This window comes from Python bivittatus, unplaced genomic scaffold (genome assembly GCF_059951505.1).
Source record: "Python bivittatus isolate LINGU-HERP-01145 unplaced genomic scaffold, Pbiv_v1 ctg000840_np1212, whole genome shotgun sequence".
Taxonomy (NCBI): Eukaryota; Metazoa; Chordata; class Lepidosauria; order Squamata; family Pythonidae; genus Python; species Python bivittatus.
In genome coordinates this window covers 15807177-15827687 of record NW_028277113.1, presented here as the reverse complement: position 1 = coordinate 15827687, position 20511 = coordinate 15807177, and the positions used below count along the sequence as shown (strand labels likewise).

The 20511-nt window shown below is 35.0% G+C and overlaps 1 protein-coding gene across 2 annotated transcripts in view; it reads right to left on the bottom strand.

Moving 5' to 3' along the window:
• Positions 1-283: 283 nt before the first annotated feature.
• The window catches only part of TMEM170B (transmembrane protein 170B), a 31784-nt gene continuing 11556 nt past the window's right edge, over positions 284-20511 (bottom strand). The window contains exons 2-4 of one of the 2 annotated variants that reach the window (XM_088130636.1): positions 18619-18789; positions 15439-15510; positions 284-14793 (exon numbers count right to left, since the gene is read on the bottom strand). In XM_088130636.1, coding sequence (XP_087986762.1) covers positions 14663-14793; positions 15439-15510; positions 18619-18789 — 374 coding nt within the window. In that variant the 3' untranslated portion in view covers positions 284-14662. The remainder of the gene's footprint in view (positions 14794-15438; positions 15511-18618; positions 18790-20511) is intronic. The other variant, XM_007427163.3, reaches the window with a different exon arrangement.

Below are 20511 nucleotides of genomic sequence, written 5' to 3'. Positions count from 1 at the left end.
TCTACTCAAGGTTAGATCAGCACTAGCCTGCTGACATTTAGGACAGTCATTAAGACCTAGCTATTCTGGAAAGCCTTGGGGGGCTGGTAAAGTGGTCCTTGCAATAGACAGTTGGCTGTTACTCCTCAGGGTAATGATGAAGAGGAGGATTAGGAGTAGTCTGATTTATATCGCAAATAAACTTTGAAGTTAAATTTGGAAGGACGCTGAGCTACTGAATCATGCAGAGACTTTCAAGACAAATATATTAACAATGCAATTTAATATGTGTCTAGTAAAAATAAATTCCAGTAAATTGAATTAGGTGTCCAGTGAATTGTACATACAACTGCAATTAAAATGCAGCATTAAGGAAAATATATAAAGGTTGTCGTCCCAAATTTGAAAAATCAAATATTTCAATGAAAAAAATTTTTATTGTACAAGTGATTTACAGTGAGTTTTGTACATAATTTGAGAACTTAAAAAGTGGTTTTTATAAAGTGAAAATAGTATACATTATTTACATCATTTATACGCAAACATGTTATCCTTTTCCTCCAATCTAATCTATTTAATAAAACATGCAGTATAATACATTAGATAATATATAGTTTAAATCATAAACACATTATCTTTGCTCAATATATTATTGTAGAGCATAAATGTTCCCACTGACTATAGGACTCTCGAATGGCCATGCCAGTTTATATAGAGAAATTAACTTATACAAAGTTGCATGTATGCAACTACAGTATTTTAACTTTTAATGCAACTCTTTCCACTGAATTGGATCAGATCTACTGCTTTAGCTAGTTTGCCAGTGGATATCAAATTTTATTCACCTTCATTGTTCCATCTGATTAAATACCTTTTGATCAAAAGGAAGGAAAAAACTACAAAACTGGGTTTAAAAACAAAACAAGACAACAAAACATTTCCTAGAGCTCTGATACTTCCTTTTATTTATTCACTTTATAGCACTAATAGAAGAAGCAAAAGAGATTAACTTAATTTCATTACTTCTTTTAGCTGGAACACGTAATGGAAACACCTTACATTAAAAAGTATTTGTAATGGCCAAACTCCATTTAAAGCTGTTTGTACACAACTTCTTCACATTAAAAAAACAGAACAAGCCACTTTCCTGAAGGAAAATGCATATTGCATCAGTGCATAAGATACAGTGTAACTTAACAACAACAACAACAAAAAGTGGGGGGACTTCATTTCAGCTGATATATACTTGGTCTTTGTGTATAAAAATAATGAACTTGCCATTGCCATACAGATGTCCTATGGTCACAGTGTTGATTATCTAATATATTAAAATTGAACTCACAATCTAACTCTGTGCCAAAGAAATTCCTCACTGATCAAGGTAATTTAAGACAAGAATACATCTAACAGACAGTAGTTTGGGAATGGATTAACAGATCCTTTGTACAGGTTTGTTCTTTGAACACAACATGTTTATGCTGCAGGGTCACTGGATCATTGACAGTTACAAAAAGAACACTTTTACATAATACACAATTTTAGGCAGCAAGACAATTTACAAGTAATTTCAGAGACATTGGTTAGGAGATAATGGGCATGATTCTGACCAGCCTCTCTTAATAGGAGGACTTCCAGGATTTTTGGAGGGACCTGGATTCCAACAAAGGCTGCTACTGGAAGAACTGAGTCCCCTCTCTCTACTGCCCCCAGCACTACCTTTACATGTCTGAGAGGATTCTCCAGGCCTCTGTGTGGAATCATTCCCTTTGCGCTGATACTCGAGGAAAAAAAATCCCTTAAACACATATGGATCTAATCCAATTTGTGTAATAATGATTGGGTTCTGAACTTTTGTAAAGAAAGGAAATGTAACTTCATAAGCAATATTCACTATTAAATAGAACACCACGAGGGCTAGATCTGGCTAGTTCAGAACCCAACAGCCTGAACATGTGCTAGTCTGCTATAATAACAAAATACAAGCATTTACCATTCCTCTTGCCCAAAAGTGAGAATCTAGCACTGGGAGGAGAAAAGGGTGCAAGATTCACTCATGTTACTACTATAAATATGCTTTGCATTTTATACTTCAGGATTTTAAAATGTACATTTTATATTTCTGGATTTCTCTAATAGGTTTTCTGATTCTTACAATAAGCATAGCTTATCAAAGAGTTTGTCCTTGAATCATTGCTGCATGGCTTCTTGTTTTAGTATTGGCTGGTAAAAGTCCGACAGCAAACCTAGCAACTCTTAGAACTTTCCTTTCTTACAGAGGAAAAACCTGCTTAGCTCTAAACCATGGCTACCAATCCTCTTGCAATACTATTGACGGCATACTACTACTAATGTCTTGATCCAGTATCAGAAGAAATTGCACAGCATCAGAGCCAGGGAGCCCAGATGAACCACATGGACCAGATAATGGGCCAGTTGAATCCTGCTCCAACCAGCCATTGGAATTACTCATCTTCCTGAGACTAGGAGAATTTTCTGTAGATTACTGCTAAGTAGGATTTATAATTGGAATTTTGACCAGAAAAGCTATGAAATGGCTTAATCCCTCTCCTGCGACAAACTGTCCACAGACAATTATATTAACTTTATGAACAGTCTGAGGGCTGCCTGTGATAATCTCAGCTAACAGACAATAGCTAATCATGTATATCAAGCATGGCATATGCTTAGAAAGTGACTGGAATGAATTAGCCTTAGTTGACCAGTTTGTATGGATGGAGAGCTCAAGGAACTATGTCAGAGTACAGATGAGAAGCAGAGATGCTATTTCTCTCTGTCCTCCCCCTCTCTTGGTCCACTTCTCAGATTCTTTGGACATCAAATTCTTGCAGCTGGGAGTCAGTAGGTTTCAACTGTTGGTTAGAGAGGACCAGTTCTGACACACGTGCAGTTTGTGTTTATATTGCCATGGCTCCAGTTCATTTTGCACAAGATTGCCCTGCCAAATTCCCTCTCTCTGAGGCTGTGGCTAAGTGCCTTACTTGTAGAAAAGTGAGGCATTTTGCAAGCAGATCTTCTATGCCAGGTTTTATTTCAAACTGTGCTCCACAGAATCCTAGAGTTCCACCAAGAAATTGATGAGGTTCCATGGGAGACAAAGCGGGGGGGGGGGGGAGGGAATAAAACACAACCAATTTTTTTATCACTAGAGCTTTGTGTCTTGATCAGCAGTTCTGGGATTATTTTCCTTGTCTTAAACTATTGCTGGGAAATAAGTCACTCCCTGCCTCTGGGAGGCACCCAAAAATTCAAGGGGACTCATATATATGATACTCAGTACTGTCCTGACACTGTCCTATTTTGCCCTGACATCCTTCTCTCAATGACATGAATCATGCTTAATTTCATCCCAGTTTTTACATCTCACAAAAAGGCTCTCACAGAGGCTTTCAGGGAAGAAATGGCTGATTGAACATGGCTTTGTTCTCTGTGGAGCCAACACCTACGGCAATAAGAGGAGCTGGCCTTGGTCTAGCTCTTCGGAATTATCTCCAGAATAAAGGAGATTGACAGGATCACCCACAGGTACTCTTTACAGAGATTCCCTGGGAAGAGATTGCAATCTAGCAATCTCTAGCGGGTGGAGAACTCTGGGAGTCAAGGGAAAAACATCAAGCCCAAGCAGTGGTGTGGAGTCTTCAAAAGGACACTAGATTTGCTTTACTTCCTCTTTTAACTAACATCGTAAACTGCCTATCTATGATTTATTTGGCAATTTAAAAACTCCTGAAAGACAAGATGCTGTACACTGGGAGAATTTCTTACTATCCTGAGAGAAAAAAGACCAAAGTAAGTTTAAAGATCAAAAAGAAATATTTTAATCTTTGAAAACAGCGAACGGGAATTAAGAATGTTGATTGGGACAGTTAAGAGGCTAGATGGATTTGAAACAGCATTTTAAAGGATTGTTTTAAATGTTTAAGAAAATACAGTAAGTGAATTTGGATTTAATTGCAAGAAAATCTGCCCTGGGAAAGTTTTGCTTCTGAAAATAAACATAAAATAGGACTGAACTTTCAAGGTCAGAGGGAACGGAGACTAAAGGAATATATCTCTTTTAAAATAATGGAGGAGTATCCTTTCAAAGATGTTTTAGCTGTTTGGAATCAGTGTGTCCAGAAACTATTTTTAAAATTGGGACTAACAGAGGTTGTAGAAGAAAAGATTTTACTGGATAAAATAGCAGTGGAGGATGACTTGAATAAGGATTCTAAAATGAACTTTAAAGAAATGCCAGATTATAAGAGAGAATGGAAGATATGGAAAAAGATGCTGTGGATCTGAAGATGGACTCAAAGTTGCTTGATTATGAGAATGATATGGAGAAAGAAGCTGTAATGGACAGGAAGAGTGACTTTGAGAATTACCCTATTTTGGACATACAGAAGGGAAATACCAAATCTCTGAAACCTTTTCTGAAAATAGATAGGAAGAGAATGATAAGAAATTGTTTTTTGAGGTTTTATTTGGAGAAGAGACTGAAGACTGAGCTTTTCAAAAAAAAAGAGAAAGGAATTCAGAGTGGATTTAACAGATCAATTGTCCATGTTTTGATCTTGGATTGTTAATATTGAATTTTTGTTTCTGGCCAGGACTGTAGAACAATGATTTATACTTGTAAAATGATTTATTTGGTTTAGTTTAAAACACATATGTGACTATTATTGGTCTTTTGTATGCTTAAAGGAAGAGATCTTTTAGGTTTCATTTCTCAGAAAAAAATTAGAAGCTAAAATGCAAAACAGACCTATTTGTTTAAGCTTAAAATATATAGTTTATTATTACTGGCACTCTTAATGCTTTTGCTGATTAGATTGATTGTTGAATATTTCTTATAATTCAGCTATTGTTTAGGGATGAGAAAGGGGATGAAGAGGGCTTTTTTTTTTTTAGTAATATTAGAGAAGGTGTTAAATTACTATTAATACATATACTTGTTTGGAGACGGCGAAGTCATCTTTTATATTTCTTACTTTCTCTTTTTCTCCCTCCCTCCCTTAATATGTGTGTGTGTGTGTAATTATTAAAATATTTTTAAAAAAACAAATAGGCTTTCACAGAGTTCACTAGGTTTTCAAGTGGGTTTTCAATACCCAACAAACCTTTCCTTCAAATGCTTTTGTTTCATAGCATCATCTCCTGACTTTGTGATGCCAGCTGTTTCATTACAAGTAAAGACCGATGTCATGATTTATTGCTCTGTGCTTCCCCCCCCCCCAACTCTTGTAAAAGCAATTATATTTTTAACAAGGAGCTATTCTTCATCAGAGATGCACTTCAAACACCTGGAAGAAGCTTCACCCCATTAAGGTTCACAAATTCAAATTCACAAGAATTTGGAACATCTACAGAGTTTCCCCAATTCACTCAAAAGCAGATCAGTTGGGTACAGTTTTTTTTTCATTGTGACTTCTGCATCACCTAGGTTCCTAGACTGAAGAATGGACAAGCTGATGTTGATGTGATCAACTTGACTATGAGGCTTTGCAGCAATCTTTCTTAGTCACTGTCAGGGGGCCTGAGAGCAGCAGCAGGATCCATATGAGCAGGCTGAAATATATTATCTTCTATGGCTACCACTCCCACCCTTGCCTAACATCTCTTTCTTCTTCCCCTATTCCTAAGATCTCCTATTGACTCCAGGAACTCCAAGAAGTGTCATAATTCATCAAGGCTCATAACTCAATCTTGCCAGGGCTTCCTAGAAATAAGCTACAGACCACTATCACCTGGTTGATATTAGTCTTTCCCACACTGTTGGAGATTGTGTTTGGCTTTTTACAAGATTCTTTGTATTCACATTTGTGTCTAAAAAGATGAATGTCAAATTTATTGGACCATTCCCAATATTGGCAAAAATCAATCTGATGACAACTTCTACATTTCGTGAAAACATGTCATTTCCCACCTCTCCTGGTCCTAGAATATCTTCCATTATCCTTTGTGCTGCCTCCTGTCTCAGTTGCTGGGGGAGGAAAAACCTGTGGCGAGGCCGACTGGAATATCTGATTTATTGGAAGGTTTGCCCTAACACAGAAAAGCCCTAGAAAGCAGTCCATGTGCTCCACCTCACAACAATTCCTTGAGAAATATCCACACTCAAGCTCCTAGACTAACCTATCATCCCCACCATGGCAGCTACTAATTCTACAAATTTTGCAGGGAAGGGAGTCAGGATTGGGGTTGAGAATCAGATTATTACCAAGAGGGGACTGGAATTTCTCCACCCAAAGCTGTAGGAGAAATTTCTGGACAGGGGAGGGCAGCAAATAAAACTGTAAGAAATGGTTAAATTGGGGAAACAAGTTATGGACTGGAAAGAGCTTTTGGAATTCCCCCTTTACTGGTTGCAGCCAAGACATATTGAACAGATGTCTTCCCCCCACCCCAATGGGAGAATTCTCAACTAGAGAGAATGTCTAAAATCAGAATAATGAACTTCTACCCCTAACAGCCTGCTTCTTCCTCTGCTGAGATGAAAATTCTTCTCTGATTCACCTGAGCAAGAGTGGAAGGGAAAGAGATGGAAATTCCTCTTTCTTCTGGGAGGCTCTCCTTACATTATGTACCACAAGTGGGAGAAAGTCTGTTAAAAGTCATGTTGTTATGTAAATAAATCATTTTAAGTGAAACTACTCCATTACCAATGTAGTCTCGGGAAAAATGAAGCATACATAGAATTATCCCAGGATGATAACTCCTTGTTTTCTAACAGATCTTGTGAAGAAGTATAATTTAATCATAAATGATAGCTAATTAAATAGCTACTTTTTGAATACATGAAAATGGAATCCACAAGTAAAAAAATTAAGTCACCTTTCAGTTGATCTTTACAAGTAATGAGCACATTCAAATTTATGTTTCAGATCTATCTATCTATCTATCTATCTATCTATCTATCTATCTATCTATCTATCTATCTATCTATCTATCTATCTAAGAATCAAGCCACCTAATTCAGTTCAGGTTTCATATAATGGAACATTTATGCATTACTATTTTAGTTCATAGTGAGTAATATGTAATTCATAAACATAACCAGATCCCAAATGTAGGGTAAACCTGAGCAAGCTATTATCCCAAAGGAACAAGATCCAATGCATATAATCAATGAAATGAAACAGAACTAAGCATATGTTCATCCTGAACAGGAGCAACTTACAACTGGTGAATTTTCAGAATGCACTCATTGTCTTGGACTAATTATATGGAAACTCTATTATATCTGTAATATCTATTATATGTTTAGGGTGGATTGAAATTGAAGTCTAACTATGCTAACCAGCCACACAAATTAATGACATTAAGTTGAATTTGGAAAGTAAAACATGTCTAGGAGCAGAAATGGGTATTTGGAGGGTGACAAATGTTATTTTGTTTTTAACAAGTCAAAGATGTAATCCTGTATTTAGTTATAAATAGGAGACGCAAGATGAACTTATCAGTCAACTACTAGAAATTGGGAGATACTTTTTTTTTAATCTAAGTTCATCATATTGTCCCCTCAGAGGTAAAAGGGAATGCAATTAATAGACATCATTGCAACACAAATCTTTCAAGTTTCTAACATAAATCATTATACATTACAGGTAGTCCACATTAATGATGGTAATTGGGACTGGAATTTCCTTCACTAAGTGATATGGTCAGAAAGCATGACATCATGTGACTGTGCCACTAAGCGATGGCAGTTCTGGCAGTCTCTGGTTACTGTAGTTAAGTGAATCACCCTGGTTGTTAAGCAAGGATCTCATGTGACTGTGACTTCTGACTTCCTGCCGTCTTCCCCATTGACTTTGCTTTTGGGGAGCCAGCAGGGAAGGTTGCAAATCACGGTAACATGACCGTGGGTTGCTGCAATGGTTAGAAATGCAGGGAATTGTGATCATGTGACCTTGGGGGTGCTGCAACAGCAGGAACTTCAAGGACCGATCATAAGTACCACTCATTCAGCACTGTCATAAGTTTGAATGGTCGATGAATGAGTGGCTGTTAACTGAAGACCACCTGTAGTTGGTAGTTTGCTTCCAGATGTGATTCAAAGTGCTGGTTATGACCTATAAAGCCCTACATGGCAGAGAATTACTTGAGGGATTGCCTATCTCCTGTGGTGTCAGCCTGGCCAATTCAATCTGACAGAGTTGTGCACTCTAGGTTCCTTTGATTAAACAGTGCCATCTATTGGGACTGTGGAAGTGAGCCTTCTCCGTTGCAGAGGTTTCCCCTGAGATCTGGGTGGCTTTCCACCCTGATGTCATTCTGCAAGGCCTTAAAGACCTGGTTATTCTCCCAGGCACTGAACTGAACCCAGAAGCAGGCTGGCAGCTAATGCAGCTCAAGGAGAAGAGTAACATGCCATGTTTAGGAGCACACGTAACTACCCACATCACTGCATTTTGCACCAGTTGAAGCTTCTGGATACTCTTCAAGTGCATCCCCATGTAGAATGTGTTACCAGTAGTCCATTTAGGAGGTGACCAGGCCATGAGTAACTCAGAGTAAAGCCTTCTGATCAAGGAATGGGTGCAACTGGCATTCAACATGAAGTTGCACAAAGACCCTCCTAGCCACAGCTGCCACCTGCTCTTCAAGCACAAGTTGTGAGTCCAGAAGGGCCCTCAGATTGAGCACAGGAGATGCAACCCCACCCAGCACCCAAAGATGGTAAATTCCCAGATTTGGAACGCTCCAAGACCCAAAACTGCTCAGGCTTGCCAAGGTTTTAGCTGATTGTTCCCCATCCAGACCCCTGCAGTCTCTAGGCATAAAGGCAGGACATCAACAGCACTCCTTAGTTTACCAGGGGCGGAGATGTACAACTGGGTACACACCAAGGTGATGGATGATCTCACCCAGCCACTTCACATAGATGTTAAACAGAAGCAGAGAGAGTACCCCACATAATAGGGGCTGAGAGTGGGACTTCTCACTCCCTATCAACACTGACAGGAATCAGCCTCATAGGAAGGAAGAGAACCAGCACAATACAGTGCCACCTACTCCCATCCCATGGAGCCGATCCAGGATACCACGGTCAATGGTATTGAAGGCCAACAAATGTCAAATAGAACCAGGATTTTTTTTATTTATCCAGTTCATATGGCCACCTAACTCAACATGTGACACTGCACTACCCCCATCCTGCTCCCATCAGAGGTCATCCAAAAGCATGATCAATGCTGTTTCAGTGAATGAATAAATCTATCTAGTGAATCCACCAGGTGTGAATTAATTACAATGCAGATCACAGATTTTCTTCACACCATCATATATATTAAAGGACTTGCAATTGGGTAGAGAATCTTCCAACATCTGTGTTTTAAGTAACTGTGTACAAGTAGTTTGCTGCAGACATAAAGGTAGAGGAAATTATTGTAATCACCACTTATATTATGTTAACAGCTAAGATTATGATGAAACACTTCTGAAGCTATTAAGATAATATGTATCTCTTTCAAGAAGAAGAGTTACAAGGTTTTCCTATCTTTTCTTCCAGGAGCATGTTTAAGAGTATGAATGTGCAAATGTTCATAAACAAAATGGAAAATGTACCTACACTTGTACACAGAAAGGAAGAAGCCTATTCCTGAGAAAAAAATTAATAGTAATGACTAACCATGTAGCCTAGAACATCTTCAGAATTTATATATATTCTCATTCATTCATTCATTCATTCATTCATTCATTCATTCATTCATTCATTCATTCATTCATAAACATCTAGGCAAAACTCAGTATTGTAGCTTTCTCATAGATAATATTCTGATTTTGACTTCAATTTTTTAACTGAAGGATGGCATTAATCAAAAGCACACTATCATAAATATCACAAATCTGGCCAAAGATGTTTATGTAAGCACTGAGGCACTTCTCTCATACAATTCTATGAGGTAATAATTTGAATTGTATGGAATCAGAGGGAAATCCTGCAATTTGCTGGATCTTCAGTACTTTCTACAATTTGCCCACATTTTAATGTCTAAGTTTTGCAATAAAGGGAGAAACGGCTCCCCCATATTTTGTATCCTATTTTTTTTCCAGTTAATTCTATTAATCTCAATGGAAGAGAAACACATTTTTAAGACACTGACCAACTTTTCTGTGGCTGTACTTGCATCTGAAGATCACTGTTCTATAGCTGATTTGTGGTTCCCAACACTGTTTTCTTACTCCAAAGCACCCACAATTTGTGTTGTTAAAATTCAGGAGCAATTCTTAACTTTCCTTCTTCCCCAAAATGTAGAAAAAAAGAAAAGTGTGTTAAACTTTTGTGAGCTTTAACACACTTGTTTTGCCTCTCCTCTCCCCACTGGACATGTCTCTAGCAAAGTAATAAATTATTAAATCCAACTATGGATTTATGAAAACCACATGGCCCTCTCCTCTGCAACACACAGTGAAAGTAAATACAAGGCTTGGAGGCACATTATTTTACAAGTAAATGCAGACAGAAAAAGGCTTGACTGAATTGGAGAAACTTGGGCCCACTGAATATTTTATGCAATGATGCAAGACTGATAACATGTACAAAATTAGTGCCTTAAAATGTTAAACATGGTTTTGGGGAGGGAAGACATGGAGTTACCTAAATGGATAATAAACTTCAACCATAACTAATTTTAAAAATCAGTTTAATTATACCAAAAGCTGATTGCTTGGTTTTACTACAATACAACAAAAATATGCAAGCTTCAAGTAGAAATAAGTTTATCATACTGAAACAAAATATAGCAAAGTGCAAACTGAAGAGGAAATACTACTGCTTTCCTCAAATTACTCAAGAAAAATATATTTAAAATGCTATATTACAAATAAATACAACAAATACTAAACCACCTCTTTGGTCCATGTGTATATAAAACAAACCAACTTAACCTGTTAATCTAAGTAACTAAAGGGAATATCTAGAATGCTATTATTTCATTGAACTTATGTTATTTACTTAAAAAACTGAAGGCCTGGAAGAGTTTTATTTTGAATCTTGTGAATTTTTCAATTGTTCTCCAATAGTTGTTAATAACTCTGTTCATGTTCAAATATTGGTACTGCAGAAATGTTACACTGCATTTTTCTTAAGAATGCTTGTCCAAGTTGAAACTTTTCTCCAAATACATATTTGGAGAATAGCATAGATAATTCTTTCACTTATTTTAGCAGCTGGAGATATTATGGTAACGCCATTCATACAAAGAACATTTCACCCTGAACTAAAGCACTCTAATATAAACTTACAAGGAATTCATATACTCTCACCCTTTTTAGAAGATGAAAAGTTGTCCTAGGAACATTATTCCTTATCTATTATTTTCAAGACTGAATATAGAAGAATATTGCTATAAAACACACTTCCTTGGTTACTTCATTCCTGTTTTTAATATATAAATCCATTTTTAAAAGCAATAAATAACTATCACTGCAGTCACTTTAAAATACAAGTTTGATGTATTCTGTTCAAAGGCATGGGAAGCCAGAGATGTCTTCACTAAATGGTATCTATTGTCTGTTCAAATGTGTATTTCAATACCCATTACTAAACAAGAACAGTAAGAGGTTCTATCCACCATCCTTTTATACAAAAACAAAATCATATACAATGATTTATCTACAAAACATTTCATCAGCTTAATTTTACTAGGGATTATCTATGATTGCCTCCTGTTGTAAAATACTTTTGCTTAGTTTTTCTCAGTAGATCCATTTTTTAGATGGCCATGTTAAAAACGCATTATATATTATTGGTGACAATAAATGTATTGCAGTATTTTAACAAAAAGTGCATTTCTACTAGCATATAAATTATTCCCACCCTACTTTTAATACCAATAGAGTTTGTTTTGTGAAAAACTGTTGGTAGTTTTATCTGATGAGGCAACCACAAATAACATAAGAAGCATCTGAGTCTCCAGCATGACGTTTCTGCATATAGCCCTAAAATCATTATAACTAGCAATTTACAAATACAATCTATATAACTGTCTTTAGTTCTGGGGCCTGAGAATGTTTGTTTTGTAAAACCATTAAATTTGTACATGTAACACTAAATATCAAACCAGAGTACATATAAATACAACAGCATTTCATACAGCATGTTTTGATGCTCAATAAAATATGGAAATTAAGATGTAGAATTCTAACTATAAAGCCTTGTAGAAATAATCTTCCTCCAACTGAATTAATTCTTTAAAAATCCTTGTGGCTTGAACTGGGGTAATATTTTCCAATTGTGTTTTTGTTGTAATTTTAATGGGAACTTCACTACCATATCCATTACAACATTGCCACACAGTAATTCATCAGTAGATACAGAACAGCAGAAAAATGGAGAAACTAAAAAATTAGTTCTAATATATACTCAAGGCACTACCGCCCACCCAAATCATTTTGTACTACTGTATGTTTAGTAAGTAAGTAAATACATACATATATACCTACATACATACATAAATGTACCTTGGTATTTACATTTAAATTATCTGAAACAAAATATATTTCATTAAATTCCAATAGTAATGCTATTTCCACTGCCTTTTGACCTTGACTCAGATCTCAGGATGAGCACAAAATTTCTATTTGTGGCTATTGCAGACAGAGCTCTGCAGTCAAATGATGAAATAGTTCCATATATATGTATGTATATATGTATGTATGTATGTGTGTGTGTGTGTATATGTATGTGTGTGTGTGTGTATGTATGTGTGTGTGTGTATACACACACACACACACACACACATACATATATATACGCTTGGATGCATGTATGTATGTATTCTTGCAGGAACTGCCTACCACTGCTATTATAAGAATGACAAAAAGATAAACAGTAAATCTCTTTTAAATTTTTACCTAGACCAAGGTAGACCTAGGTAATAAATGTAATTAATACGTATGAGTATAAATTGAGATTTTTACCACAATATCTAGAAAGGCTACGGAGCAAAGAATTGTACTGTCAAATTATTATTCCTGTGGGTATGATTATGTTATCATGACAATTTGTGGCCATGTTTTTGTCTTTTTTTAAGATGCATATGTAGACCCAATGCCTATTTTAATCTCAATTTTAAGAACCAATTCACACTTAGTGAACTGCCAGTATGTATCAGGACTGTTTGTTCTGATTCCTAGCCAGAAATTCCACTTTATTAAGGGAGGAGCATCTGCAGCTAGAGTGAATGAAGTGCTGTGGAAGTGGATGAACCGATGGGCAATAAAAGTACCTAAGGTTCTCTGGTAAAACATTCAAATGTATTTTTCAGCCACTGCTACTTGTACTCTCTTCCAAAAGTACAGAACCTTGCTTTTCTTTCAAATGCCAGCACATGCAGTGTGGGGCTTGACTGCACAAGAGACCTATATGTGTCAGGGCAAAGGTGCAATTTAGTCACTTCTTCTTAATACTCACACTGGTCCATTAAGATACTTTCTGTTATTGGTATTCATTTCATAACATTTTACAGTAAAGACAACTACAGCCACACCACTATTACTTTTGTTCAAGCACACAAACAGAATGTATCTACTGAAAGCTAAGCAGATGAAAGTCATATATAATTGCTTCCAAGCCATCTAAAAATTGGGAAATTGAAATAAGAAATTAAACTGCCCTGTTTTTAAAATTATAATAGCTTACCAGAATAATTTTGTTCTGAATTGCATACAAAAAAATTGCTTTTTCTTTGTCTTCTTTTCTTTGTGTCTATCACAGTATAATTTATGTGGTAAGCATGTGTTTTTCAAGACTGATGGTTCCCACTGGTCTTAAAATGATATTACTGAGTGCTTAATTTTAGAGATCATTACAACTGGCTTTCTGATTCAAAACAATTTGATTTAGAAAATTATGGATCATTTCATTAAGGACATTTCATTTTGTAAGCTGTATCATCTGACTCATACAACTTTTTAAAATCTGTAATATGACTAGTGGGTTTACCATAAATTATAAGATATGAAAGTATAGAAATAAAGTTACTGAAACTGCCTTTAGTTAATACAATGCATCTTAATAAACTCATTCATAAAATGCTCTCATTTTGAATAAGTAGCATTCATATCCTTATTAGAGCTTTGTTTCATCTACTGAATCTGCTCACATATAAAATCAGTTCACAATTGTCTTCTCCCCATAGCCTTGCTAATGTACTGAACTGAATGGGATTCAATTAATATTAATAAGCAAATACCTAGCTGTTATACCTGAATTTTTTAACTGTGTCTGTAGCACTCAGTTACTACACATTTAAATGGTCACATTATCAATATATATTTTTTTTAAAAATCAGTTTCACGTTTGGCACATTTATTCATTCTTCAGAAATGCCCCTGTATTTTCTTCAATACTGTCACAAACAATGATCACAACACCAACTGTTTGCCTGATTAGCAGCTTCACAAGGTGATTTATCTCAAGCTTCTCCTTAATGGATTACACCTTGCCAATGACAGAGGCACATTAGGTACAGTGCAGTAGGGTGTCATTTTTGGACTCTAGAGGGAAGTATTTTCCAAATGGATAGGACCTCTAGTTTTGCAGTCCACATACCATGCATTTCCCTGGTAATTCCAATCTATCAGCTACTGAAGCCACTTCTGGAAAGCTTCACTGCAGACTGTTTCCTTTTATACACAACACTTTTGTAGAAAATTCAAAATGTAGCAAGAAGATTCAAAGTGTTGCAAGAATCCTTGAAAATGAAATAATTATTGTCAGTACAGTCTGCCCAACTCCAAATACCAGTGCTTCCATGGGAGCCATACTTTTCCCAGCCACTCTGTAAATTCCAGCTACTGCTGCACCTAAAAGGGACAAGGTAGAAAAAAGTAAAATTGTAATAAGATAGAACAAAATATTTCTATTCAAAAATCACTATATAGTCAATATGTTAATCTTCCCTTCCTCCATACTGAAAAATACAGAGTTTATTTTACAACTTATCACACTGGACAGCACGTAAAATTCTACACTTTACTGAAATGTAGATGAACACTCTTCTACATGTATATGTCCTTAATATATTTGAGGGAATGTTCCAGCAAAAGTTAAGCAATTCTTTCCCATTCATTTGAATGGGAGATATCTAAATATGTGTTCAGCTCCCCCATTCAGTGAGACTTAAAGTGCCCAACCCACATAAGAAACTAATAATTAGAAGCCTTCGACAATACATTAATAATTAGAAGCCTATGCAAGACGGATTATCAAATAATCTAAAGGTTTAGTTTCTGATTGTTGACTGCCCATGAAACACCCTAAAACAGAAATCAGTTATGCAATGATACTGCTCTAAGCATTCTTTATTTAGATACAGTCTCAAACCACATTCCTAAGAAACCCTGATCTGCTGTCTAATTCCTTAAAATGTTTAAATCTTATCAGGCACTCTGCCAAGAAAACACGGGCAAAGCAACCCACCTTCTCCAATGGAATCATACCTCACTTACACTTTAAGCTAATGCATATTCTTGGTTCGACAGGGCATGCATCGGCCTCTAACTCTTTCCTTTTGCAATGAACTGGAACAGTGAGAAATATTTCAATGTAATCAGTTTCCCATTTCAACTGACCAAGGAATAAATTTTAAAACAAGGAAGAATCACAAAATCAATTTCTGACCATGTTCAGTATACTGGATTGGTTCAAAGCTGGTAACCATACTATTCCACTTGGAATAAACTGAAAGTTTTTTCCCCCACAGAAAACTGAGTATTTCATTGATTTATTCTAGAAGAAATAGGATTTATCCTAATATCCATTACTGTTCAATAATTTGAAAAATATTTTTGATGTTTAATATAATTTTCCTGATAGAAAATTTCCATAAATTATGCTATTGTTAGCATAAGATTAATACATCATGTTTCTCACCCCACCTTCCATTATTAAATGTATGACTTTCTGTACATGTTTATGTTCTGATTTAAGCTTATTTTTTGGTATGAAGATTTAAAAAATATAGAAAGTTTATTATATGTAAATAAAATCCTGCATGTACTGGATTTTTTTTTTAAAAGCAGACATTGTTTCCTATTTAAAACAACAGTTGGCAGTAGCACCAATCACAATACATAGGTCCTCATAAGGTAGATGTGACAGTCTTTATTAAAGATGTTACCATGCATATGTGTCTATATAAATATCTGTATACATATTTAATTATTTAATCAAATCAAATGTGGCAGACAAGCACATTTCATTCTTCTCACTCTCTGTGATAAAAGGTTGCTTGTGCTCTAATTCATGTCAGAGAACCACAAAAGCCAAATATAAAAATAATAAAAAACAAATCTTGGGTAATTAAAAGGTTCTTAGTGATAACTAATTAAATGCATAATTCTTTTGTACTGCACTTAAGTGTATTCTGCAAAGAAGATAAAATTGGCTTCATGCCCAAATGCAAGTCTTGTTCATATCTTAGTTTATTAAACCAAAATATCACAATCCAAAAACAGTAGAAGAGAAAAAGCCTGAAAGACAAAAAGACTGCACATTAATGGCTTGCTCAAAGTTGTGCTAGTACTTTTTACATTTCTATGGGCATCTCAAAGTATGTGTCAAAATCTGCACAGAAATTTTAAAAATTGAGGAAAACACAACACAAATCATAACTAAGTATCATCTACTGTTAACAAAGCAAATATTTATAAAGCAAATTATGTACTGTACAAAAAGATTACAAAGGCATTAGATAAGCTGTTGCCCCTAACAAGTTTATGAAAATTTCCATAGGCAATATAAATCTATCACACAGGTATACAAAGGACCATCATACATTCTCATTCTCATATAACAGTCCAAGCATTGCTTTCTCAAAAAAGATTGTCAAAAACTCATGAGATTCCAATTGTTTTATTGGGGTAGTGGCCCATCTCCTGGAAACACCAAGTACTACCTTGCCAACCCCAGCAATGTTCCTTTTCACACCACACTAGTAAATCATTTAGGAACCCTGAAGTCATGGAAAGAAGTTAATGATGTGGCTGGCTTGCTTATTATACCATATTTTTACAAGGTAAAAATGACCTTCACATTAAACTTTTTTTTTCCAGGATAGCATGTTTTAATAGGCACTTAAGATCTAATATTTGGAGACAATTCAATGACAGAGTGCTGCAGAAGAATGAAGTGAGAATGAAACCATATTTTTAGAATCACTACCTACCACAGACCTTGCTTTTTATTATGAGAGAAAATAGTTTAACTAAGATCACATGTCTCAAGTATATTATATGTAGTTGAGTTTTGTTCAACAAAGTGCTTTGAGTTTTGTTTAACAAGGTGCAAACCAAGAAAACTTTGTTGAACAGCACGAAAAAGGAAACTACTTTGTTTTCATTACGTGTCACATACATGTTGAAAACATCGCATATAACTAATATAAATCTACACTGATAATTTTGTGTGAAATGAACTAAACTAATCTTAATTTGCTGTGATAGACAAAATAGTGCACCTATTTCTTTCCAGGAGCTATTCTTATTAAGTATTACTATTTCAGTAGCTATCTCCTAAAGATCTTTATATTGTAACAAAATCTTGAACGGAATCCAAGTGCAACAGATTTTTAAAAATTGTCTTAAAAACATATAGGCAAAATATCTTTATTGGACAAAGTCTCACTATCAATTTATTAAAATTACTTTAAAACCTTATCTTAAATAGGTTAAGAAATACGCGTTAACATATAAAAATGCCAGACCTTAGTTCCTATTTACTATTTATTGTACTTAATATAGTTTGAGTACATTATTTAAAATGGGCATTCACATTTCAAATCATTTTTGATCTGAGAATCAACTTTAAACAGTAATTGTGAAACCCCCTTGCACCCCTTTTTTAGGTACCTGAGGCGCCACTGCAATATTGCATTAATGTAGACTAGCAATAAATGTAAATTTGTCCTGCTGGCAATTGAAAGCCTGCTATCCAATGTGAAGGTTATGCCATTATTATTCATCCAGAATTCTAGGGTATGGCAGCTGTCTCTTACAGTGCTTTACAGAGCATTGTCATAATTTTTCTATCATCTATTGCCATTGTTGCACTAGATGTGTCTTATAAGGGAGGGTAAAAATACTATTGCTGCGCCATGAATAGCTATTGCTATTTTCGCTAAAGCTAGAATGACAATATGAAGGCAATGGCATCCTCTTCAATATAGAACTTTTTTTTTTTTTTTGAGGTGCAGATTTGTAATTCACTGAAATAGGTACACCTACTTTAGACTTCAAAATGCAGGGTTTTTAAAAAACCAGTTCATTAATTTGTACCAGGATAAAAGGACAGGTTATGGAACAGGCCTGGCACACAACTGAACCAAGTACATTATCAGAAATTCAGAAAATATGTATCTAAAGGCACTATGTAACTTGAGAGTAAGAACAGTGGTTATCTCGGCAGTAGTGTATTAAATAATGGCACTGGAAGAAAATTATGCCTAGAATATTATTATTTGAAAAATCATAGCTATAATCTTATATATGATTTTTTCCTTCAGATAATGAATATCAATCCAATATAAAATTCCAAAATTATAAACAGAAGCAATATATGAACATTTACCACAATTGCTAATAATAATCTTCAAAAAGAAGCATGACTATATTTGAACATTTAAGACTTACTGGTTATCATAGCTCCAGTTACAGAACCCAGAAATCCAATGCTGACCACAATGACAGAGATTACTCTCCCTTGCCTATGCCTTTGCAGCATGACAAACATTAAAACTCCTGCAGCACCGTGGACAAAGAGAGAAGAGAAGAGAGCCCATAGGAAAACCCAGTACCACATTTCTGGAAAAAAAGTAATCAAACAGCAGGTTAATATTTCTGATTTCTTTCTGATTGAAACAAAAATATATACACTAAAGTAGTTTGAAAAATGATAGAGACATAAATGCATGCACAGAAGTAACTCTCACTTACCAGCTAATTATATTATCCTGTCCACTACCCATTTTCAAAAATACTATGTACATATACAGGGGTTAGCTTTTTTCCTTATTTTTTTCTTTTTCTGTAAACTACCAAGAGAACTCTTTTGTTTTTGTTAATGGGGAATGTAACAATGATATAAAGAAATAAATATTAAATATTCGTATCCTATATGTCAAATGCATAGAAATAATCCTCACCTACCAGCTTATTTTATTATTCTGTCCTCTATCCATTTTCAAAAGGACTGTACATACTGTGTTAGATTTTCCTTTCCTTTCCTGTGAGCCACCAAGAGGACTCTTTTTGTTAACAGCTTGTAAAACAATGATATGAAGAATTAAATATTAAAACAAACAAAAGAAAATAAAAAAGATCACTTTTCAATATACACTTTTTATATATATATACACACACACACCCAACACAGACACATGCTAATGTGTCTGTGTTGGGTGTGTGTGTGTTTGTATATGTATATGTGTATCTCTTTCATACACATACACACTACTCACATGCTATTCATAAAATACTCTGAAAGCCAAAACAAGTAATTTTAAGGGAAGCAACATACAGGATACTAACTGTTCAGAAATAGTACTGAAAGTAAAGTATTGAAGGTATTTGCTTTCCTTAAATGAACAATATGCAAACTGATGAGTTTTCCTCTGATGAAGCTAATAATATTTCAATTATCAATACATTGCTTCTGAATGCTTAGAGTGAGGTTTCTTATTATTTGAGGACTGAATGGCAGCTACACAGGACTACGATATGTAAAAAACACAACAGTAAAATGTTTGCATTGCTCAACGAATGTGATAAGCAAACAATGTACGATACATTGCAGATATGTTATATTAAAATAACTTTTATTTGGAGATGTTAAATACAGCTGCTGAAAAAACAAGTCTGAATTTATAGAATTAACTGGGTGTACAGATGTAGGACTTTTCCAAAAAAATAACATTTAAAACCATAAAACTTCACCACACATACTAAACAAAATATACTTTAACGAAACATACTTGTATCATATATTCATTTCCCCAAACTGTTATTTTTACAGTACAGTACAGAACAATACAGTATTAAATATTACCACAGTATGCCTTGCAGTTTTTATTGTTCAGAACTAATTTGAAAATATTCTTTCATTTAAAGAGACACATATTAAACCATATAAAATCTATATAACTAAAACAGAGTCCAACAAGGATACTTCTAAACAATCAGGCAACAAAGTTTCCACTTGCCCCCATTTTCTTTTAGGCAACAAATAACTAAGTATGGGAAAAGAGACAGGTAATATTTGAAAGAATCTCCGTGATATTGTTCCCAAACCTGTACTATCCCAAAAATGACTAAAGGTGATTAGTGAAATAAGTGATACTTGATAAATTTGTGAACCCTTTGGGTTTTTCAATATTTCTGCATAAATATGACCTAAAATGTGATCTGTTCTCCACACAAGTCTTAAAACTAGATAAAGAGTACCCAATTAAACAAATGAGTCAAAAACATTATACCTGTTCATTTATGTATTGATGAAAATGATCCAAAGTTACATATACAGTAGCA